This window comes from Lonchura striata, chromosome 6, assembly GCF_050655825.1.
Source record: "Lonchura striata isolate lonStrDom1 chromosome 6, ASM5065582v1, whole genome shotgun sequence".
NCBI classification, from domain to species: domain Eukaryota; kingdom Metazoa; phylum Chordata; class Aves; order Passeriformes; family Estrildidae; genus Lonchura; species Lonchura striata.
The window spans coordinates 24222689-24243502 of record NC_140708.1 but is presented as its reverse complement, the minus strand read 5'-3'; the positions used below and the strand labels follow the sequence as shown (position 1 = coordinate 24243502).

Below are 20814 nucleotides of genomic sequence, written 5' to 3'. Positions count from 1 at the left end.
CATCGTCACAGTGTGTCAGAGCTGTGCAGATAGCAAAGACACAGGCCATTCACAGGTGTTAATGAGTCCCCAGGTCCACAATTTGGCCCATGGCTGTCAAATAATCTGACTGCAGCAGCCTGAAGGTTTCCCTTCAAAAAGCAGCACCGTGTGGGGATTTTGGCAATATAGCAGTGGATTAGACACTTAGAAAATGCAGCTAGATTAGAGGCTTCAAAGTGGGGTGGAAGGTTTTTCTGAGTGCTTAGCATGGATGGTACTTAAGAGCTGTACAACATACACTGAGCTTGGGCAAAACGTGCTCTGTGTCACTGAGACCTTTAACAGGTCAAGCCTGTGCAAGGAGCTCAAAGCTACATCCTGCCTTTCAGGCTCCTGCTTGATGCCATGCACAGATTTTAGCTGTTTCCAAAGGCCATGTACTGCCTTCCCAGGCACCTCACTTCCAGCTACGTGGCATTTTGGAGGAACTCCACATGGCTGTGGGCACCCAGCATTGGTAGGGGTTGATGGCCAGCCTCTGGCACCCTATGGCCAGCCTTACCTTGCCCTTTCCAGGTCTTGTGGTCGGGGGCAGCCACGGGACCCTACCCCACATGCCCAACACACTGGTGGGCAGGCGAGAGCCAGAACAGGTATCTCTTCCTGTTTTGGCTGAGTCCTGACACTGGCTGGAGATTTCCTCTAGGGAACTGATCACAGAGACAAAGAAAGCAATTTTTCTTACTCTTTAGTCTAGAAAATCAAACCATTCCAGCAAAGTTCTCCCTTCTGTTGAAAGACTTTGTGAGATTTGCACAAATAGATGTGTGAGAGGGAAAGGCCTCACAGCAAAGCTGCCAGCATTATACTGGTCCTTTGAATTTAGGAGCTGAGTTCTCCGCACTTGGTGATGAAAGGTAAGGTGTTTTTTCATGAGAATGATCTCTTTTATTCTGATTTGTTAATCTAAGTAAAAACATGGCATCTATATACTGCACGCTAAGAAAGACAGAAGTCATGTATAATGCAGGTTATGCAGGTTTGTTTTTTTTTAATGAAAAAGATGGCTTCATTGTATCAGTTTATGCATTAGAAAAGCATCATACACTCTGAAAGCTGCCTTCCAGAAATAATGGTTCTGTTGTGCTGCTAACCCTTCAGCTCCTATTTCTTTGAAGGTTTTGAACATTAGAAGAGGCTTACAAACATCGCTGAGAACAACAGAGATCATTATTTTCACCTAGAACTGGGAGCTTTTTGTATAGAAAACTTGCCTATATATACAAAACTCCATATACACACAAAAGTGCTTTTATGAAAAATAGAAACTATGTATTTGCAGCAGACTAGAATCTACACAGCAACACCTATACTTCAAATTAATCAGGTGTATGGTAGGTAATGTCTTTTGTCAAGTACTCTTCCTGGTACACTTTGTAGACTCATAAAACCAGAGCTTTCCCTTCATAAAAAGGAGGAACATCCTTTTAATGCAGGACCATGCATTTAAACCATTAATTTTCTTCAAATAATAACTTATTTCCTCTTGTGATGAATCCTATAGATAGAGTCTTATATTGCACCTTTTAGGAAACAAGGCATAAAACTTCTTTGGGTTCTTAACAACCAAAAAAGGCTGAAACCTTTTTTTAGAGGAATGACATTGCTACAAAATTTGTAATTATTCCCCTTCCATATAATAACTTACTTGAGTAGTTCAATTGAACTGCCAATGAAAATGCCATTTTAAAACTCTGTTATTTATATTAGAAAAATACTCATTCAGAATTTTCAAATTCCTCTGTGCTAGGTCTCTTCCAAATTAGCAGTATAGATTTTACTTTGCTCAGCACTCTCACTGTAAGAGTTTCTACCCTCTTGAGTGCAAATTTTGCTTTGCTCAGTGTCAGGATTATAAGACTGTCCCCCTTCCTGAGAGCTGGAAATAGCTGCCCTCAGTTTTCCCTCAATTTTATCAGCTACAGTACACATTTTTAACTCTCTCAGGCTGCTTATTAGGGTTCCATAGGCTCCCTTCATCCCATGACTTTGATACCAGGCTTGAAACAGCCTAATCTTCTGTTCAGATGTATCGCCAGGACAATCCTGAATGCTTTGGTCTATGGCAGGTTCTGATATATGGTGGTGACGAACAAATTTCTTGACATCTTGGAGTCTCATCTCTGCCACAATACCAGGAATGTGTCTGCTCAGGTCAGCATCTAGGATCATGAAAATATAAATTAATATAGCTGGCACTTTTATCTTACTGGGTTTTATCACCTGCACTCACATTTGATATTGCTATCCAAACCAGATTAAGTTTCAAGTATTTGTGACTCTGTATGGTTTACATGTGATTTTTTACAATACCTGGCAGGTCTGTTTTTACATCTTCCTGCCAGATGCTAGGTATTTCAAAGATTTAGGCTTGCAGCTATCTTGCTTTCTGCCACCTAAACCAGAGTATCAGTTCCCTCTGTAGCCTAGTCTGTCATTCTCTATCATGGAAGTATGGTCACCTCTCACGTACCTGTTTTTCTCAAAATAGTGTTGGGAGAGGTCATGAAACAGAACAGGTCTTCTGTTGTGATACAGTCTGGGAGCTTATATTTTTTCCTGTTGTGTATCACTCCTGTGGATTTTCCCCTAAACACAATGTAGATTTGTCAATCTTCAATCCCACAGTGGGACTGCTCCCTTATAAATATCCATGGCTATAGAAACACAGTTTGCTGTTTCTTAGCATTTGTACCACATGCAGAACTGAAAATCACTTGTAGACAATGAGTAATTGCTCCCTATGCAACAGAAATTCCTCCTGAGGCAAGACTTCCAGATGCCACTAAGTGCCTTGATGAGCATTATATGAACTGGCACTTTAGCAAGTGCTCATTTTTCATTTTTGTGCTGGAATGACAGGGGCAACGTCTACACAAAAACACTTTTTTTTTTTTTTTTTTTTTAGTTTTGGACTTTTGTATCTGTATCTGTTTTTTCAGTCTACTGAATTTTGAGAAATTACTTGTCTACTTGTCTCTTACCTGCATATATGAGATGTTCATTCTCCTGAAAAAAAAAAAGCAAGAAGAAATAAGTAGAAACAATCTTTGTAAAACATCATGTTTATATAAGAGGATAAATAAATTTAATGATACTTCTTTGATTTCCTTTTAGTTTTCTCCATGATTCCTGTTTTATGAGTGAGAGAGTCAGACCAGACAGACAGACCTCTTTTGACTTGGGTAAGTTTGAGGAATCACCTCCTAATGCCTAGAATTATGCATGGGGACAGGAATATTCTGGGCTGGGGAGGCCTGATGATTTATGAAGTTTTGATTGTGATCATGTGACTTAGGAAGCATTCCAACAATCCTGATGAAGTAACAAAGGGTTTCTCTTGCTTCTCCCAAAAGAATCTTTGTGGTGAAATTTACTTCATTCATGTCATAGAAAAGAAGCACACAAATATTTGGGGAGACCTAGTGCAATTTAAATGAAAAAAGTTCTTTGCATAAAGCTGAGTTTTTTATGATCAAAGCAACAGTACTTACGTGAGGTTCTGGTTTGTAAATTCCACTGATTGTAAGACCCTTCTGTTTTTTCTTGTCTGAAACAAAATAAGCATTTTTAAAATCTAGGGCAGAATATCTCTCTTGAGACTCCAAGAATATAAAATTATATTTGAATTAGCATATGAATACCTCATTCAGAGTATAATAGAAGTAGGGAATCACTTACTATAGATTATTGCTGCAGCTATTATTCCTGCTATAGCTGCAGTTACCAAAACTACCAAAGGAACGATCCACCATGCTTCTGATTCTGTTGGAACATTGGAAAATTTGCATGAAAGTTAAGTCAAGAAATGCAATACAGCAGCACACCAAATTTTAAACAAGACTGTGTCCGATTTTAAAAGCCTTCCTGTTGTTTCCTAATGACAAAAGCCAAATATGTTAAAGACGATGAGCTGTCCCTAAAAAGGGGTAACAGCTCCTACACCTGCACAGGAGAAAATCAAGGGAAAATCATACTCTGAAGTCAGCAGAGGGCAGAGAAGCACTAAACCCCTGAACTGGCAGGAATTACTATGGCCAGTGTGTAGAACAGGAAAATTGCATTTGCCTCTCAAAATACAGCACGTGCTGGACCTTGCTACGTTTTAAATGGTACCTTTTGTTCCGCATACAGTGTCTGAAGCTGGAGTACATTGTTTTTCAATTACACCACTTTCACATCTGCAGAAAGTATGAACACAAATTATTAGGGGATTTTTTTCTCTCTTAAGCTGTTGAGAGAGCAAATAAAAATCTTCTAAGATGTTTTAACAGCAAAATATTTCACATTTTGCTGACAAATATGCTGGTTTCATATTCCAAATTCCTGATCTTGGAGTTTGGAATTTAATAGATATGAAAATAGCATGGAAATTTGTGGCAGTGGGAAAATGTATGAAATTATTTTTCAATGTAGAAGTAAATCACACAAAGACAACAGGAAAGCTCAGATACCTTATTCAACTTTTTTAAAAGCATATACAGACTCAGTGGATATATAATTTTTTCTGCACACCTTTGGAAAGCCTTCATGACTGCAAATTGAGCTGACTGAACTCAGTCAGCTCAGGTGCAAAGGAAAATTAGTATGCTTTCCCTGAGGTTACAGATTACCTTAGCCCGTCTTGAAACCAGCTGGAAAAAATGTGATTGCATATAAGCAATTTCATATGTAGTGATGAAGGCATGAACTTACGTGCTACATTGAATGCAATTGTCACATCCTGCAGGACTGCAAAAATAGTTCTTTGCACAGCCACACTGCGTGTCCTCTTCTGGAGTACAGTTCTTCACAACCTCCAAACCTAAAAATAGATTTCTTAAAGTATATTAGTTTGAAAAAGCAGGCTTCTGCTCACAAAGTCTTGTCCTCAGAATCGCTGCTAGCTCCACCTCTGCTGGAACTAGTGAGGCTTAACTTTATAACACACACAGAGCTTTTCTAAGGAGCTGGGCTGATGGAGCTGTCAGAGAGACCTCTGCTGGACGAGAGCTCAGAAAACTCAACACACAATACAGCTCTCGCCAGAAGAGGACTCATTCAGAACAGCCAAATCCCAACTTTTTTTCCCCATTCAGAAGTGTAAAGCCAGAAGGAAACTCAGAAGATCACACAGCCAATCTCCCTACTTTATAATGGAGATGGGTTCTTTCCACTCCCTGACAGACAAGAAGTTTTACCTTTTCTTGAAGATCTCCAATGATGAGGAATTCCACTCTCTCTTTTTTGGCTAACATATCCAGGTTAATTATTCTTAAGAATCAAAACAAATTATTAATTTTCTCCTATCCTCATTTTGTACGATGATGCTATCTCTATCTATTAAAAAATACTTCTGCATTAAAAGTTACTGTATCTACCTACTATGAAAGCTACTTTATATGCATAGAAATAGAACAAACTTTTGAGTTACTGTGTTCAGTGCCCTGCTGTAATTTGAAACTACTTTATGTTTCAAAATTTGATGAAGCTCTAATGTGAAACCAGTGCTGAAGTAACTCATGGAAATAGCAGATATGAATGATCATAAGAATGGTTCACATGGAACTTCAGTGGTAATTTTCCTCTTGCCTACTGTCAGTCTACTGACTTCTTGTGAACTACATTATTGCGCATGGAATATTGTGACTAGCCATCCTACTACCTCTTTCCTCCCTTCAGTTTTAATAATTGTGACACATATAAAATACTGAATTGTGACACATATAAAATACTGAATTGTTTTCTCTTACCAATTTCATCACCCACACAAAAATTATTTTTATAGTAGCAAATGAGAGGAATGTTTTCTATCCATATTGAGATCCTAAAGGAAGGGGAGATCACTGAAGATTGATATTCCAACAGGTGATCTGAGTACAACCATATTGGAGTTGAGAACTCTCTCTCCATTCACTAAACTTGATTTTGGGTATAAGGAATGAAGAATTATCATTCCCTAAATCCGAGTAGAGCAGATTTACAGGACATCTGGTGGAACTGGTAGGAGATAAATTTAATGGATTAAAAAAAAAAATCTGTGATGGGTATTTATGCAGCAGATAGTGAATTTCTGCTGTCACCCAGCAGGTTCATGAACAAAGGGCTCATAAATAGAGTCACTGAATGACTAGGTAAGGATAGATCTTCTAATGTCTTTTCCCTCAGCTGTGGATGCTGATAGACTGCAGGGAACAGACCACAGAAAGCAGACAGGTTTGCTTGTGTTATCTCTAAATAGCACCTCTTGCCTCCACGGCTGAATGCAGAATACTGGGGTAGGTGGGCCACTGCCCTGTCCCAGGAAGGCTTGCCCTGTAGTCTCACATGTGCATCCCACACAGCACCATGAGTGTCTTTCAAAAGACAACAATTAACTTTAAATAACATTGTCAATTACATGAAAGACTACTAAAAAAATATCATTACTTCCAACACCCCTCTTTTAAACAGAGGGTGAAGAGGGAGAACTTGCCTTCCTTGACTCTAACCAGTTTGTACAATATCTGCTTTGCAAGAACTTTGGCTAAGCAAAGGCAGATATATGGAGAAATAATGGACCAACTTATTTTTCTTCCTACGCTGTGCTTGATGGAAAGGAACTGGATGATAAACTTACGACTTTCTCACAAATTCATTCATGTCCTACCACTAAAAGTTTTGACTCTACATGCTAAGCATGATTAAGTATTGTGGAGACTTTTCAGTGAAATCCTGTATAAAAGAAGAGTCATTGCTGCAGTTGCTATTTCTATAGACATACCAAAGTTGCTGTCACACAATTTGCATCTAAAACACTTGTCCAAGTCATTGGGGTGATTCATGAATTCCTTTCCTTTCTCACATGGAGCACAATGTTTGACAATATCTGTTGGGCAGGTGACATTTTTAACAAAACCTGTAGAGACAAAAACCCCAGTAATTTAGAGAGAAGCCACCAGCTCTAAGACTTACATCAGAATTTCATTTTTAATCCCTAATACTTTTTGATTCCAAATATGGAATGTATATTCATTGTGCATGTGTGGATGCACTTCAGGAATGTAGTATAGAAAACATTTGATTATCCCCACTCTTCCTCCAATTTAATACTGAAGGAGAACACACCAAACAAAACTGTACATGAGAAATTGGAAAACCCACAAATGTATGGAATCCTGTAGGCAAAAGCATGTGTTTTCAGTTTTTCAACCTCTTACAAATATGTGTATGTTAATTCTTGCCTCTTTTGTAACGAGTAGGTTATAAGAAAACTAATCTCTGTAGTGAGAAGTGCATTGAGCTCAAGAAATATATTTGAAGTGGCTTATGTCCTGTAACAAGAAAATATACAGCTGGGGTGAAGCACTGCATCCAGGAAACCACCTCATGCCACTTTAGTATCCCAGCACAAAGAAATTGGGTATGCTGTGAAGTTCCCTGTTAATGGGTTCTCAACACAGTCTTACAATCATACTCACCACTTTTACATTTCTTGCAACACTGATTATCTAAATTGTATTCATCATCCTTGCAGTTAACATCCCTCCTGGAAATGATCCTCCTATTGGATGTTATTAGAGCTTCAGTATCATTTTTACACTGTGTTTCAATACTTAAGAGACCCACCTATGAGAGAACAGAAAATTAAACAAAAAAACTGTTTAGGACTGTAGATGTGCTTTAGAACTAGCAGAGTCATATTAATAGTGTTAATCTATAATTGAACACATTGATATTCACTTCCTTATTAAAACTCTTCATTACTTTAGATTTAATGGACAGTGAGGGCCCACATTAAAGCCATGAACCCTACCACTACAGACATTCTCCTTTTAAATTAGCTTACAACAGATCAATTTATTTGATTTTTTTGCAAGTCTATCAAGTTTAACTGTCAAGTTAAATTGCATAGTGCTGGGAGTTTTTTGTTTGTTTGTTTTTATTTCTGTCATTAGGCAGTGGAGCTTTACTAGTGGCCCCTGCCCTGCCTCTTTTCATGATAGTAATAAAGCACCGTGGCTCAGAGGCCAAACCATGAGTTTTTAATATTTTGGAAGAAGAAGAATGATAAAGATAAAACTTGTATAGTTTGTCTTCTCTGCAACATTTTCTGGGGAATTCTATATTTACTCTGCATGCACTAAAATGAGATATCTGTATAATGGAGCTATGGATGCTGACCATAATTTCAGTTAGATGCAGAATACCCTTTATATTAAAATACTGGGAAAACATTTTGCATATCAAACTGGGCTCTCAAGCGAAGGAAGTGTTATTTGTTGCTAACTAACTGATGCAACCATTAAGACCACTGCCTTCTACAGGTAGCCACTTCTTTTGATAATCTAGTCAAATGAGAAGGTGGAAAGAACTTTATTCCCTTAGCACCTATCTGTTTAAAATGTATATAATATTAGTTACTGGACTGAAATTAAGAAGGCCTTTCTTTGCAACTGGAGGTGAAGCTCCAGCAGCTGAAAGAACATAATTGGCACTGGAGGAACTCTGATTATAAATGCTCAGCCCATCACTTCCCCTGTTTGGTGCTCTCTCTTCCTTTGCTGCCAAAGCTTTCAGGGTGCTCTCTCCTCTGAATCTCCGTGTGATGATGTTAAAAAATTTAAGTCTCCATAGAAGCTTTCAAGTGGATGTGTCAAATTTGTGTGATTTATTTTCCTTTTTTCTAGGAGAACTATCTCACTAAACACTGGATTAGAAAGTGCAATTAAAAAATAATCATTAAAATACAGTCAGGGATGTATGACCAGTCTGGTTTGGTTTTTCCTAAAGTAGTATGAAGAAAATGCCCAGAGAGTCATGCAGAAAATAGAATATAATCAAAGAAGGAATGACATTTCTAAATTACGAATACTAGTAAAACCTTGCTGTCCGAGATCTAGAGGCAAGATGTTTTCTAGTACCACCTGTATAGCAGTTGCCCTCTGGGCAGTTTTCCTTATCTCCTGTTAATGTCTTACCACATGACTCAAAGATAACACTCTCCAAAAACCAGTTCTGTTTAACAGGTGATCAAGGACACCTCCTGACTCAGAATTACATAATCCATTGTGAGATGCTCCGCCCAGGTGGGAGGAGCTAGGCATTCTAGACAGATTCTGAAATTTCTAGACAGAAAAGCAGCCTTCCCACAGGTTTCCAAGAGGACACAGCTGGGGTTTTCCACTAGACCAACTACACCATTTCTACAAGAGCACTGCACAAACAGAAACCACTTCTGCCACTCCAATTTGGACTGCTACCAACACGCTGGCCAAAGGGATGTCAGGTTGTATTCTGACTTTGTCAGTGGTCTTCCTTTTATATCATTGCATATATTTTGTCTCTTTTCCCATTTTTCAGTAAATTGTATTTCTGACTTAGAGTCTCTCACTGGTTTTACTTTCAAACCAGAATACTTGCTTATTTTACCAAATGCCTGCAAACACAGTGTGTGCAGAGATATGTGCTCCCTCACACCAACAAAGCTCTCTGCCTCTTGTTTATCCTTTTATACAAATGGGCTATACTGGCACGAGAGGCTACAGAAACAGAACATTTTTAGATGGATGACCTCTGCTCCTGGAGATGAACTTCCTGGTACACTTACAAGAAGTGGGGGTTACTTCTCAGAATTTGACATTTAAGCAGCACCAAACACCTACATTGGCTCTGCTTGTAGGGATGTCTTACAACATCTTCATGTGGAAGGAATAATGATAAAACTGTGAAGACTTTTTTTCAAAGCATCATCCTAACTCTTTCAAACATTTTTCCTCCTGGATTTGCACCCTCTTAAAAGCAATCAATTTGCTATTTACAAATTTTGGTGTGTCTCATAGGAAAAAAAAACCAGAAAAGAGTCAATAGTCATTTAGCTTCCTGTGCACACCTTAGTTGTTTTTTCTGTTGTCACTGAGCAGTAAACACTAATACCAGAAAGGAAGCAGCTTAGGGACTTTTATACAGGCAGGGATGATAGGTGCTTTTTTATGACACGTACACTCCAGCAGTGGTTGTGCTTTCAGCCTAGAATGACTCACAGAGACTCTCTTAACTTTCTCAACCTAAAAAAATAGTTTTCGTATCTAAACTGAAGACTTAGGTTGCACTAAGCAGTCAATGGGAATAAGATCAATCAGCTGGGGTCATCTACCCTTAGCAGAACCCATGAAAATTATCATATGAGCCCAAATTTTCTGGTTTTGCTGCATTTGCATTGCCCGGAAAATGAAAATAGTTTTCTACCTGCTTCCTCTCCTTCATTCCAACAGAGTCCTCCAAAATGCTTTCACCAACAGGGCACTTTTATGAAACCTGTTTTCATCTGCATTTCCAGGGCAAAATGACTAGAACTTTAATTTCTTTGAATACTCATGTCATTGTGGGATTTTCAGGCCTCCAGTTCTTCCTCTGTCAAAGTATTCATGACATCTCAATTGATTTCAACAGAAAAACTTCTGCAAGACACAGCTTCTAGGTATCTAATCTCAGCTTTGGAAGTGTGTGAACATGTAATCTGCATACAGGACTTTTTAAAACTTTACAATGTGAACCCTGAGAAAAAAAAAATCTCTGTTTTCGCCTGTTGTCTTTGTAACACATTTTATTTTTAGCAAGCCACTTCTCCCATTTCTAATCTATAAATGCTGGTGGATGAGAATATTGACGGTCACAGTATGTGGCCTTTTTTTTTTCCACTCCACATTTATTACATGGACCAAAGTGCATGAGCTCATCAGGGGCTTTCTAAGTGTTAAAAAAGGAGGAGGAGGGATTTTTCTTGCTTTTTTTTTTGCCTCGTGGAAGTTAAGGTGCTAGAACTACCTTCATTTTAATATGCTTTTCTCTGTAATTAACCTCCCTTGTATTTACGCTGTCAGGCTGGCCTTTTCAAAGAAAAATTTTACACCAAGAGTAATCTTAAGAGGATTCTCTACTCCAATTCTTTCCCTATGACAAGAAATTTCTTCTTCCAAAACCTCCAGTATAATTTTTCCTCCAAGACTTTTTTTTTCTCCCACCAAGGCTGAATCTTAGTTAGCACCAAAATAACCTCTAAAAATAACATTTCACATTCTAAAATCTTTTATAAAAAGAACAAAAAGAATCCAGTTCCATTTTTAAAACCCCAGCAATGGGAGTTGGTATTTCCCCACAGCTAGAAGCACCCTGAGCTTCTTAAATTCCAAGAGAAGTGCATGTGTTTAGTGCCTGTGAGGGCAAATAGCCCCAGACTGTTCAGTACCTTAAAACACACTGTCCAAATTCAACCCACTACTCTTTCATATCTCAGCTGACTCATGCAAATTGAAACAACATACTGGGGCTGGGAGTTGTATGACTGGCTATTTTGTTGGGTTTTGCTTTTTAGAAGTACTGTACTACTGAGCACGGAGTAGATACTACACTATTTGGAGAGTTGGGAGAGATATTAACAGCTCTCACCTCACTTTTTTGAGTCTAAGCATGAATTAGAACTTAACAGAAATCTAGCAGCTCTTATCCTTTTCCTCATGTGATGCAAAATGGCGTTCTTACGATTTTCTCTTTGTTCTGTGAGTTACTGCAAAGATAAAGGTGGTTACTGTGGAAACATGAACAGACATGTTTCCAGAACTGGGACCCTTATAATTTTCACTTGAGTCTTGGGTCATCCCATTTTTTTATGATTATTTATGCATGTAAATATAAATGTGTGTATTACTTTTCCATGATATGAGGAAGAAAGGTCAATGCAATAATGCAGGAGCCTTGTTTTCAAAGGTTTATCTTCTGAACTTCCAGAAAACTGCCTGCTCTGGGGTCATATCATAATTATAAAATATTTACATAACAGTTCATTCTCCAGCCTATTCCTTTGGAGAGCTGTCTTGAGGTGACTTTATGGTGGTACTTTATTCCCTGATGGCCTGCTGTGTGGCCAGGAATGGTTGAGGATGAACCAGGAGGCTGGGCTGGAGCCTGGGAGTGCTGGGTGTGGGCTCGGTTCATCTCTCTCTCTCTGGCATGCTTTGGGCTGCAACTCAGACTGTTAGTTCACTGCCTTTGCTCGATTTGTATCCTTGCTTGCCTAGGCAAGACACTCTTTTTTGTCTTTCCCCACCTTTTCCCCCAGAATTCAGTAGAGATCTTTCACTGGGTTTTTTTTGGTTTGTTTTTTCTACTTGGTCTGTTTCATCTTGCAGTCCAGGGAGCCTACAGGGGCAGTGGGAAAGACCCAGGCCAGCAAATAAAGGACACTAAACCACCCACTAAAACAGTTTCGGCTGCTGTAAAGAGCAGACCAACGCCACAAGCTCAACAGGTTCCTATCTACTTTTTGCCCGAGCTGCTGCCTGGATGTTTTTTCTTCCCTTCCCTGAGACAAAGGGAGCAGCCACCATCCTTCCTCCTGGCCACGTGGCCGGGTTGGGGGCATGGGGTATAGTGTTCAATTTATCTTTTCTTTCCCATGCCTTGTGGGTATCTTGCTTTGTTAATAAACAGGGTTTTTTTTTTCCACTTTCACCACTGGCAAAAAGAGATTATTGGAGCCCTTGTCATTAGAGGAAACGTTAATTCCAGAGCATTTTCTCCTAAAATCTGTCCCTAAACTGAGACAAGTGTGTCTCTCAGTGGTATGTAGTTTTGTAGCTTTTTCTTCCTGGAGAACTCAGATGTTTTCCAACTTCATAGACAATTGCTATTTTTGCATGACTATCCCTAAATCTTTTACTTGAGCGCAGCATGGAGTTCCTTGCAAAATTGAGGTCTCATTCAACCAGCTGTTTTCATGTTCTGGTTTAACCAAATAATAGGCCAAACTCTGACAAGGTTTACTATTTTATAAGCAAGGTTTACTATTTTATAAGCAACATGCTAATTAAAACAAAAAACTTTTTAGAACTAGAAATTATGTAGGAATGCTGAAGTCTTTCTAAGGTATACTGAAATTTGGGAACAATTGGAAAATAAGAACAGAAATTATGTATTCTCTGGAGCAGTGTTACAAACAAAAGTATTTTTAATCTTAAGATATATATTCTGAATAGTTCCAACATACTGAGCTACACTGATATTTCTGTCACTAGTTGGCTGCTGCCATACAGGAACAGGTAATACACACTTCTGTCAGCAGATGAGAATCCTTCTTTGTATTTAATTATGTGCTGATGATTTGTGCAGGGGCACGGATAGAGCTCTCTGAAATACTTCCACTATTTGACTACCTGCGATGCAGTTGATCGGATCACAATTTGAGTGGTTTGTACATTAAGACTTGATTTTAACCTGACAAACTGCAAAACAAACTGCTTTTGTTAGCAATAAGACCACACTGTGAAGACACTTGGAAGGCCAGCGTGGTGTCTGTGGAGCGGGTCACTGGGGCTGGGGGAGCGCTGCGCTCCGCGTCCCCGCCCGAGGCCGGCGCCGGGCTCTGCCGCCCGCCTCATCCCCCTCCACCCTGCCTCGGGGCAGCTCCACCTGGGCGCGGGGCATCCGCACGTCCCTGCACCTGCCCAGGCATCTGCCCTGGAGCTTCCTGCCGCTACAGCAACGCACCTGTACCAGCGGAGATCCCCGTGCTGGCCGCTGACACACTGCCTCACTTGTCCTCTTCAAAATGGATCTTTGGCAAGGTAACTTTACTGATGAGAGGGAGGCACGAGACGGAAGCTCTCAAAAGCCGCAGGGACCCACTCTGTGCACAGGCATGGCTCAGGCAAGAAGGGAAGGCCCTGCCCTACTGCTTCCAGTAAATGCTGCACGCTGACGCCAGGCTTGGACTATTCCTCTAGCTTCTCCTGGGTCACCGTCATAGCGGTTCAAACTCCTTCCCCACAGGTGTTTGCTTTTATGTGGCTCGCTGGTGGGGATCCGCTGTGGTACAGCGCAGGTCGGCTCCTAGCGAGCCCGGGTTTAGCCCGGGCAGGTCCCGCACCTCCCCTGCCGGCAGAGCGGGCTCTCTCCGCCTGCCTCGCCCGCTATGGGTGCTGCGGACCAGTGCCAGCTGTCCCCGGGTCCCCCACCTACGGCTCACGGTCCGACCGCCACCTGCATCGATCGCCCTTTTCTTCCGTCCGCTTTACACGGCACGCACTTCACTGAGCACCCTTCAGAAGTGCCTGAACTGGAAGGGTGAGGATTTTTCCACTTAAAAGTGGCCTAACGAATTGGCAGAAATGCCGGTAACAAGTTTGTCACGGCCGGCGGCGAGCAGCAAACCCGGCGGCGCTCCTGGCCCGGCGGCGCCGCGCTCCCCGTCCCGCCCGCCCCGCTGCCCGGCCGGGGCTGGCCCCGCCGCCCGCCCGCGGCCCAGCTCGGGCGGACACTTACGAGGAGCAGGGCAAGCAGCCCTCGGGCCACGCCGCCGCCGTTCCGCACGGTCCCCATGCCGCCGCCGTCCGGCACCTTCCGTGTGGAGCACCGGAGCTGCCCGCGCCCTGCGCCGCCGGCTCCTCCCAAGTTGGCACGGCACGGCTCGGATGGGGGCTGGGCCGGCCGTGGGGGCGGGCAGCGCTCCCGGGACAGCCCGGGCGCGGTGATCGGCCCCGGGCAGCGGCTGCGGCGCCGGGAGAGCCGCAGACACGGGCGGGACAGCCCCGCGCTCAGCCCCGCGCTGACAGGCAGCGAGGGCTCGGAGCTCCCGCTCCGCCGACCCGGGGACTGCCTGTTCGGGAACCCGCTCGGCAGCTCGGGAGTGCCGGGCACGGCCCCGAGCTCGCCAAGCCAGCAGCCTTAGTGCCGGAATGAGACATTCGACTCCTGTTGCCTCCCCAGCGAGGGCAGAAGTGCTGCTTTTGTAGTACTGCCAAGGGCGGGCTTGTGGCAGGCAGTCTCGTAGGGGTAGAATGGAGCAGGCACTCAGAACAGGCTAAACTCACTGCAGCCCTTTGCTGTCTTATTGAAAGGTTGTTCAAGCCCGTGACTTCTGTTTTCTACCTATTTCCAGTCACTTCTTGTGTTTTTCCTGCAAGCTTTCAGAGTCTGCGAGTCTGGCCTCCTTTGCAGTGTTAGAAATGACATGATGGAGTTAGTTACTGATAAGTGTTTTCATCTTTCAGGTTTTGACATGATTCGATTGCCTTGGGGTGACCATGGTTGCAATCGAGCTGTCATTTTCATTTTAAACACTATTTTTCAGTGGTTTATGACTCAGATTTTCAAAAACCCTTCAGCTTTTCTGCTGGTATGGCTCTTAGCTGCAGTACATACCATCAACAAAAAAATAGCTACTGTTTTAAATACCTCAGGCTTTTAAAGCACTTCCGGATAAACCGAAAGGTACTGCTGACACACTTTGAGAGATGCTGCCTTTGAAGTACCCTTGAACAATCCACTTTTTGCCTTCCCAGTGGCAGTATGGAATGTAACGAAGGAGAGGCATCTCTCTTGGGTGCAGTGCCTGGGTTACACGTCTCTCGTTCCTACTGGGCAAACCCAAATCAGCGTGTCTGCGAGGCTGCTAATTTTAGCGGAAATTTGCGTGCGGGTAGGGGTGGAGTAGGGACTGCAAGCAATGTTGTCCAGATCTGGATCATTGCTGCAGCAGAAAACTTGGTAGAATTGTTTCCAGATCCATCACTCGAGGGGATTGTGTTTTGTCCTATGATCAAAACTTTATGTGGGTGGGCCCTCAGCAGGCATTGCTCAGGGTTCAGTGACACCTCGGGGTGCCTCTTGCACTATTTGTCCCATACCTTCTGCTGATGTCACTGGAGTCTTTGCACTCCTCCCTGCCCCCAGGGTGTGATGACTGTGCATGTAGCTGCTCTGCGGTGGAGTAGTTTTGCCGTAGGTAGGGAGCTTTGAGAGATGTTTGAGAAGCCACCATCTTTATGTCAAAACAACAGTGTCGGCATGTGTCTTGAAGTCCTACCTTATGTAGTTAATAACTGTAGCTGTGTGAGGTTTATATATATATAACGAAGAAAGAGAAATACGTTTGGAGAACATTTTGTTGTTTCATGAGGAAAGAAGACAAAGGACGCTGCACAATTTAATGTGTATCAAGCAAAAGCCATTTATTGTGCTTCTAAACATTGTTTATATTTAATTCTTATCTTGGTCTACACAGTCACGCATTGTTTAATTGGTAGCTCTGTTTTGTCCATGCATCTCTTGATTGGTAGCTTTACTTTGTCCATGAGGCAAGCATGCGTCTTTTTTCTGCTTATTTTTTCTTCCAACATCAGCTTTTTTATCCACAAAGATGTCATTGTTCTTTACTTCCAAAAGGTTAGGCTGGTTCATTTAGTATATGTCCATTGTCCTGTAAATACACAGTTTGACTATCCTGAGTGAGGACTATAAGGCCAACATTTTCATCTTTGCTCTGTTCCTTGTGTTGCAGCAACTTCTTTTCAGCAGGTAAAAGTGGCATTGTTGACTCACCCTGCATCTGAAGATCTGAAGCTTAATTTGTGTGTCAGCAGGGCCTGCTCAGCAGTGCAGGTTCTGCAGTATGTCTCTGCCAGCAGATGGCCTTGTGCCTCGCCTAATGTGGGAACAGGGATCAGACTGGGGCAGGGTGCAACTCGAGGAACAGCTAGCACACATTTTTTGCTCCTTTACAATTCCAGCTTTAAAAATGTAAGGTTCTGATATTAAAGTGATTTTTTTTTTTTTTGCTGTGATGATTTGATTTGTGTGTGTGTGTGTTGTTCCTTTTTCCTCCTTGTAATTGTTGTCCTATATCTACACAAATACACTTGGACACACATGGTCACAGTATTCTTATTCTTGCATTTGGTGTTTTTGAGTAGCTGGAATCATTATTCACACCTTAACTGGCATCAAACCTTTTCTTCCCTCTCCAGAAAGCTGCTTGCACCTAAAGAAGCTGATTCTGTTGATGTATTAAGATATTGTGGATTGCTAAGTTTTTGAGAAGGTTAACTTAGCTAGTCTCTCCAGATGAAGAAAAATTTGTCAAGGTGCAATAAAACATGCTTGAGGGCTCAGAGCCCTGTATTGGTCTCACCTCAGAATATTGAATCCATATTTATATTCCAGAGGGAGGGTAATGGGGGAGGAAGCCTAAGATCTGACTTGCTTTTTACTGCATTTTTATCTGTTAAATTATTATAGATTTTTAATTTTAAAAATTGTTTTTAAATACTTGCTTTAGATTTCTTTTGGCACATTGGTAATCTTTAGCAGTTCTTTTGTGCTAAGATTAGGCCATTAGATTAATCATATATTATAACTTACCCAAAGTAGTTCCATCAAACTTAAATTCACCTTTGACCTAAAACACACATTAGAAGACCATTGTTGGTTTGTTTTTTGCTTTGTTTCAGTTTCTGTATTTTGTTTTCTTATGCGTTCCTGTTTTGTTTCTCCCCTCTCTCATGTATGTTCAAGAACAACCAACCTACTTTTGACTTTTTGTTCAAGTACTAGAGTGAATGATCCATTACTCATGCAGCTCGATGGTATCTCCTCCATCTTTGATTCAAACCTCTTTAGTGATGTGACTCTTGTCACAAGCATCAGCTAACACTATTGGGAAATTATCAGAGTGGCCTCAGTCTTTAAAGAATCAGCTCTTGCCCAGTACAGCTTTATGGTGGTTGTATTATTTTCCAGATCTTCTGTGAAACATTGGAACAGCGACCTTGCTGCACCTTTTGCGTTAGGGTCCTGTAGATCAGAGAAGATCTGTACCCACTGTAACTTGGCTATTTGTTGCAGTGTGGTGTGGCCAGATTCTGACAAATGAAGGTGGCCCTTCTCCCTTTGTCTATAAACCACTTGCAATCACCAAGTGATTTTGGGGGTCTGTGGTGTAGTGAAGGGTTCTTTGTCAGCTGATGTGGTAGTGAAGCACTTTGTTGGCCCTAACCCTGTGTTCTGTGTGTGGAGCAGCTGGTATGACAGCACAGGAGAGTGAAAGAAGGGTGTGACCAGAGATGTTTATGGAGGCCCTGTGGGTTTTTTTCGTAAGGGTGTTGCCTGATGTTGCATCACATCACAGATCAGGGTGTTCTGGCATGCAGTGCATTTCTTTTAGAAGTAATAGTGATCTGATAGACTTGCCTGTGGGCCATAGATGATACTGTTTATCTGAAAAAAAACCCACACTAGCAAGAAAAAACAAAATGGAAACAAAATCCAGCCTAGAACAAAACAGGGTGGAAACCAAAAGTGTAGCAAGTCACGGCCTCTAGCAGTTCTCCTCTGGAGAAGGTGATAAAGGAGAACTGTTCATAAACTCTGTCATTCTAAAAGAAAATTGAAACAGACATGTGTCCTTTTTATCATAATTTAACTTCCTGATACAACCCTGGATCCATGCTTTTGTTCAACAGACCCAGTTTGATGACGTCAATGCATTCTTCACAGCAGGGGAAAAAAAAAAAACCAAAAACAAAAAGGCATTTTTGAAACAAACTGAGCATTTCCTTAGACTGGAAAAGCAAATTGGCTGGATGCCTGGTGGCTCCTACAGCCAATCACCATAACCTTACCATAAATGTAGATGTGTTTCTGTCTTAGGGTTGATTATTGACTTTATTTTAGACATGGGACCATCCTGTCCCAGTCCTCTGTGTGTGCACTGTACAAGGGAGTGCTGAGATTCTATATGCTGCATTATTTACCGAATATTTTGCATATTACATGGGCTGACATAAAATTTGACTTTGTGACTTGATAGATTGTAAATGCATCTGTTGTAATTGTTTTGCAGAACTCTGTATCCATCCAGATCTTGCAGCAGGCAGCTTTGCTTCAGACACTGGCTGGTGATATTTGTTTTCTTTTTTTTCAAGCAAATTGGTCTCAGTTGTTTTTTGAAGATGCTATTACTAAGATTATGCTTTATACTTTCAAAGCTTGGTGTACTGCAAATGCTAACTGTCAAATGTGTAACAGATCAACTATAAAAGCTTTGGAGATAATGTGCTAGGGATTCTAAATGTTCTTCAGAGGTGAGTGAGGAAGTGTTCAAACCTTTTCCCTCCAGGTACTGCTTGGATAGATCACTGCTGATTTAATTTGTTTGTTTCTTCCATTTGTGAGATAAATCCAAGGCTGAGTCCTTGTGCTAAGGATGAGAGAGGAAAGATCTACAGAGAACTATCTGGAGTTAAAAGGTAAAGGTGAATAAAAGTAGATGCACTGAAGATGGCCTTATTAGGTGCACTAGATGGCTTCATTTCCCATGTTGAGTAAGGGATGCTCAAAGAGCCACCCTTCAAGGAAGTTTTCTTTATACTTTTAAAGGAAACAAATTTTAATAAATGTGGTAGTGAGGAGGAGAAGCTAAGGAAATATTTTAAAGGGTCTTAGCATGCTATAATTTCTGATATCGCAAGAAATATTACATCTTTGGAATTCAGCTCCACTCTTTTGCTTTGCTCTGTCATGCTTCTCTTTCTGGGTTATCATCTGACAAGTGAGACTAGCACACTTAGATAAAAGCAGTGTCTTGTGGCTGAGACTCCAAACGCTCTTGTTTTCGTTTCTTTTGATATCACTTAACCTTTGAAATTCTTTGGGGGTGGGGAAGACACAACAGTGATGTGAAAAGCCTTATCCCTCCCACTAACATCTCAGATGCAGCCTGGCATCCGCCGTGACATCAGAGCCAGAACAGGATGCAGTGATCTTACTCTCGATGTTTGTCTCCTGGGCACAGTTCTGTGCTTGTCAGCAGGACTTGTGTTTCAGGTAGATGCTCAACAGCTAAATCCTGGTAGAGAGGGGCTGTTGTGGTAGGAAAAGAGTTTGGAGGCCAGGGAGTTATTACTGTTCCATGCCTTCACCGACTCCCCCACTTCTACCACACATTTGCACAAACAGAAGAGAGGCCTGGGTAGCTGCTGAAGCTACAGGAGTGAGTCATATCTTCTTTATTCAGCTATACAGCCCACTGCATAGTAAGGTTTTGTGAGCTGTAGCAAATGGATTGAGTATGTAGTACAGACTGATTTATATTTCTGTCAAAATGCAGTGGATTGTTTTCTGTTGGTGGTTCACATCAGCAATTAGATGATGTTCTTAGATAGCTGTGCATCTCTAAAGGTGGTCATAACAAGAAGGAATGCAGTGATGTTAGCTGTCTGAAGCAGTCTGTTCAATTCCCAGATAAGCCATCAGTGTTATTTTTCAGCTGAATAATTTCCCAGATACTTCTTGGAGGCCAGTATTTTGAAAGAGACATCCTTTCCACACTGCACAGTAGCTGTCTCTCCTGCTGTCAGCCAGCTCAGATGCAGGAATGGGATGAGGGACTGCAGAGGGATGGACAGCAGAACATGCATTTTTTGTTCCCTGGAATGGGCAGCAGAGTCAAGTGGTAGTGCAGGCCATGGCTCTTAAAGCCACAGGTTTCCCGTGTGTTTCTCCCAGCTTGGGGATGCTCAGAAACCTCCCTGCCTGGAGGCAGCCAGCTGAGAGGAGAGCAGTTCCTCAGTTTCATATGAGAAATGAAGAGGAATTCACATGCCTTTGCTATTAGTGTAGGGAAATGGTCTTACCTTCTGGAAGCAGAGGTTTTGGACTGAATTCTCATCTTTCAGTTATTCACTTCAGAGACCTGTGTTTTTTTTTGTTTTTTTTTTTTTGTTTTTTTTTTTTTTTGAGATCAATGGTAGTTTTGATATTACCTTGATTGAATCTAAGGTTTCACTACCTATGCATAAAGCATAGGTAAAGATATTTTATAGCAATGCCTGGGGATTTGCCTCTCTCAGGCTGGCCACCAACCCCTTCTCCATCAGCTCCCTGAAGGGGCAGCATGGTCTGTCCTGCACTGGGCCATGGCAGAGCCATGCCACAGCTTGCTTCAGTGAAAGGCTGCTGGTACATAGGGGGCTCACCTGA

The 20814-nt window shown here is 41.7% G+C and overlaps 2 protein-coding genes across 3 annotated transcripts in view; one reads left to right on the top strand and one right to left on the bottom strand.

Moving 5' to 3' along the window:
- ACTA2 (actin alpha 2, smooth muscle) overlaps positions 1 to 20814 on the top strand; it is a 55442-nt gene that overhangs the window by 16356 nt on the left and 18272 nt on the right. For both annotated transcript variants that reach the window (XM_085582517.1, XM_085582518.1), the window contains one exon: positions 3160 to 3227. The gene's annotated coding sequence lies outside the window, so the exon portion shown is untranslated. The remainder of the gene's footprint in view (positions 1 to 3159; positions 3228 to 20814) is intronic.
- On the bottom strand, positions 1008 to 14754 carry FAS (Fas cell surface death receptor). The gene is made up of 9 exons (XM_021539881.3): positions 14320 to 14754; positions 7482 to 7629; positions 6785 to 6919; positions 4738 to 4846; positions 4159 to 4223; positions 3724 to 3807; positions 3537 to 3592; positions 3027 to 3051; positions 1008 to 2204 (listed from the first exon to the last, which is right to left on the bottom strand). Exons 1-9 carry the CDS (start codon positions 14374 to 14376, stop codon positions 1789 to 1791), a joined length of 1095 nt encoding a protein of 364 aa, XP_021395556.3. The 5' UTR covers positions 14377 to 14754; the 3' UTR covers positions 1008 to 1788.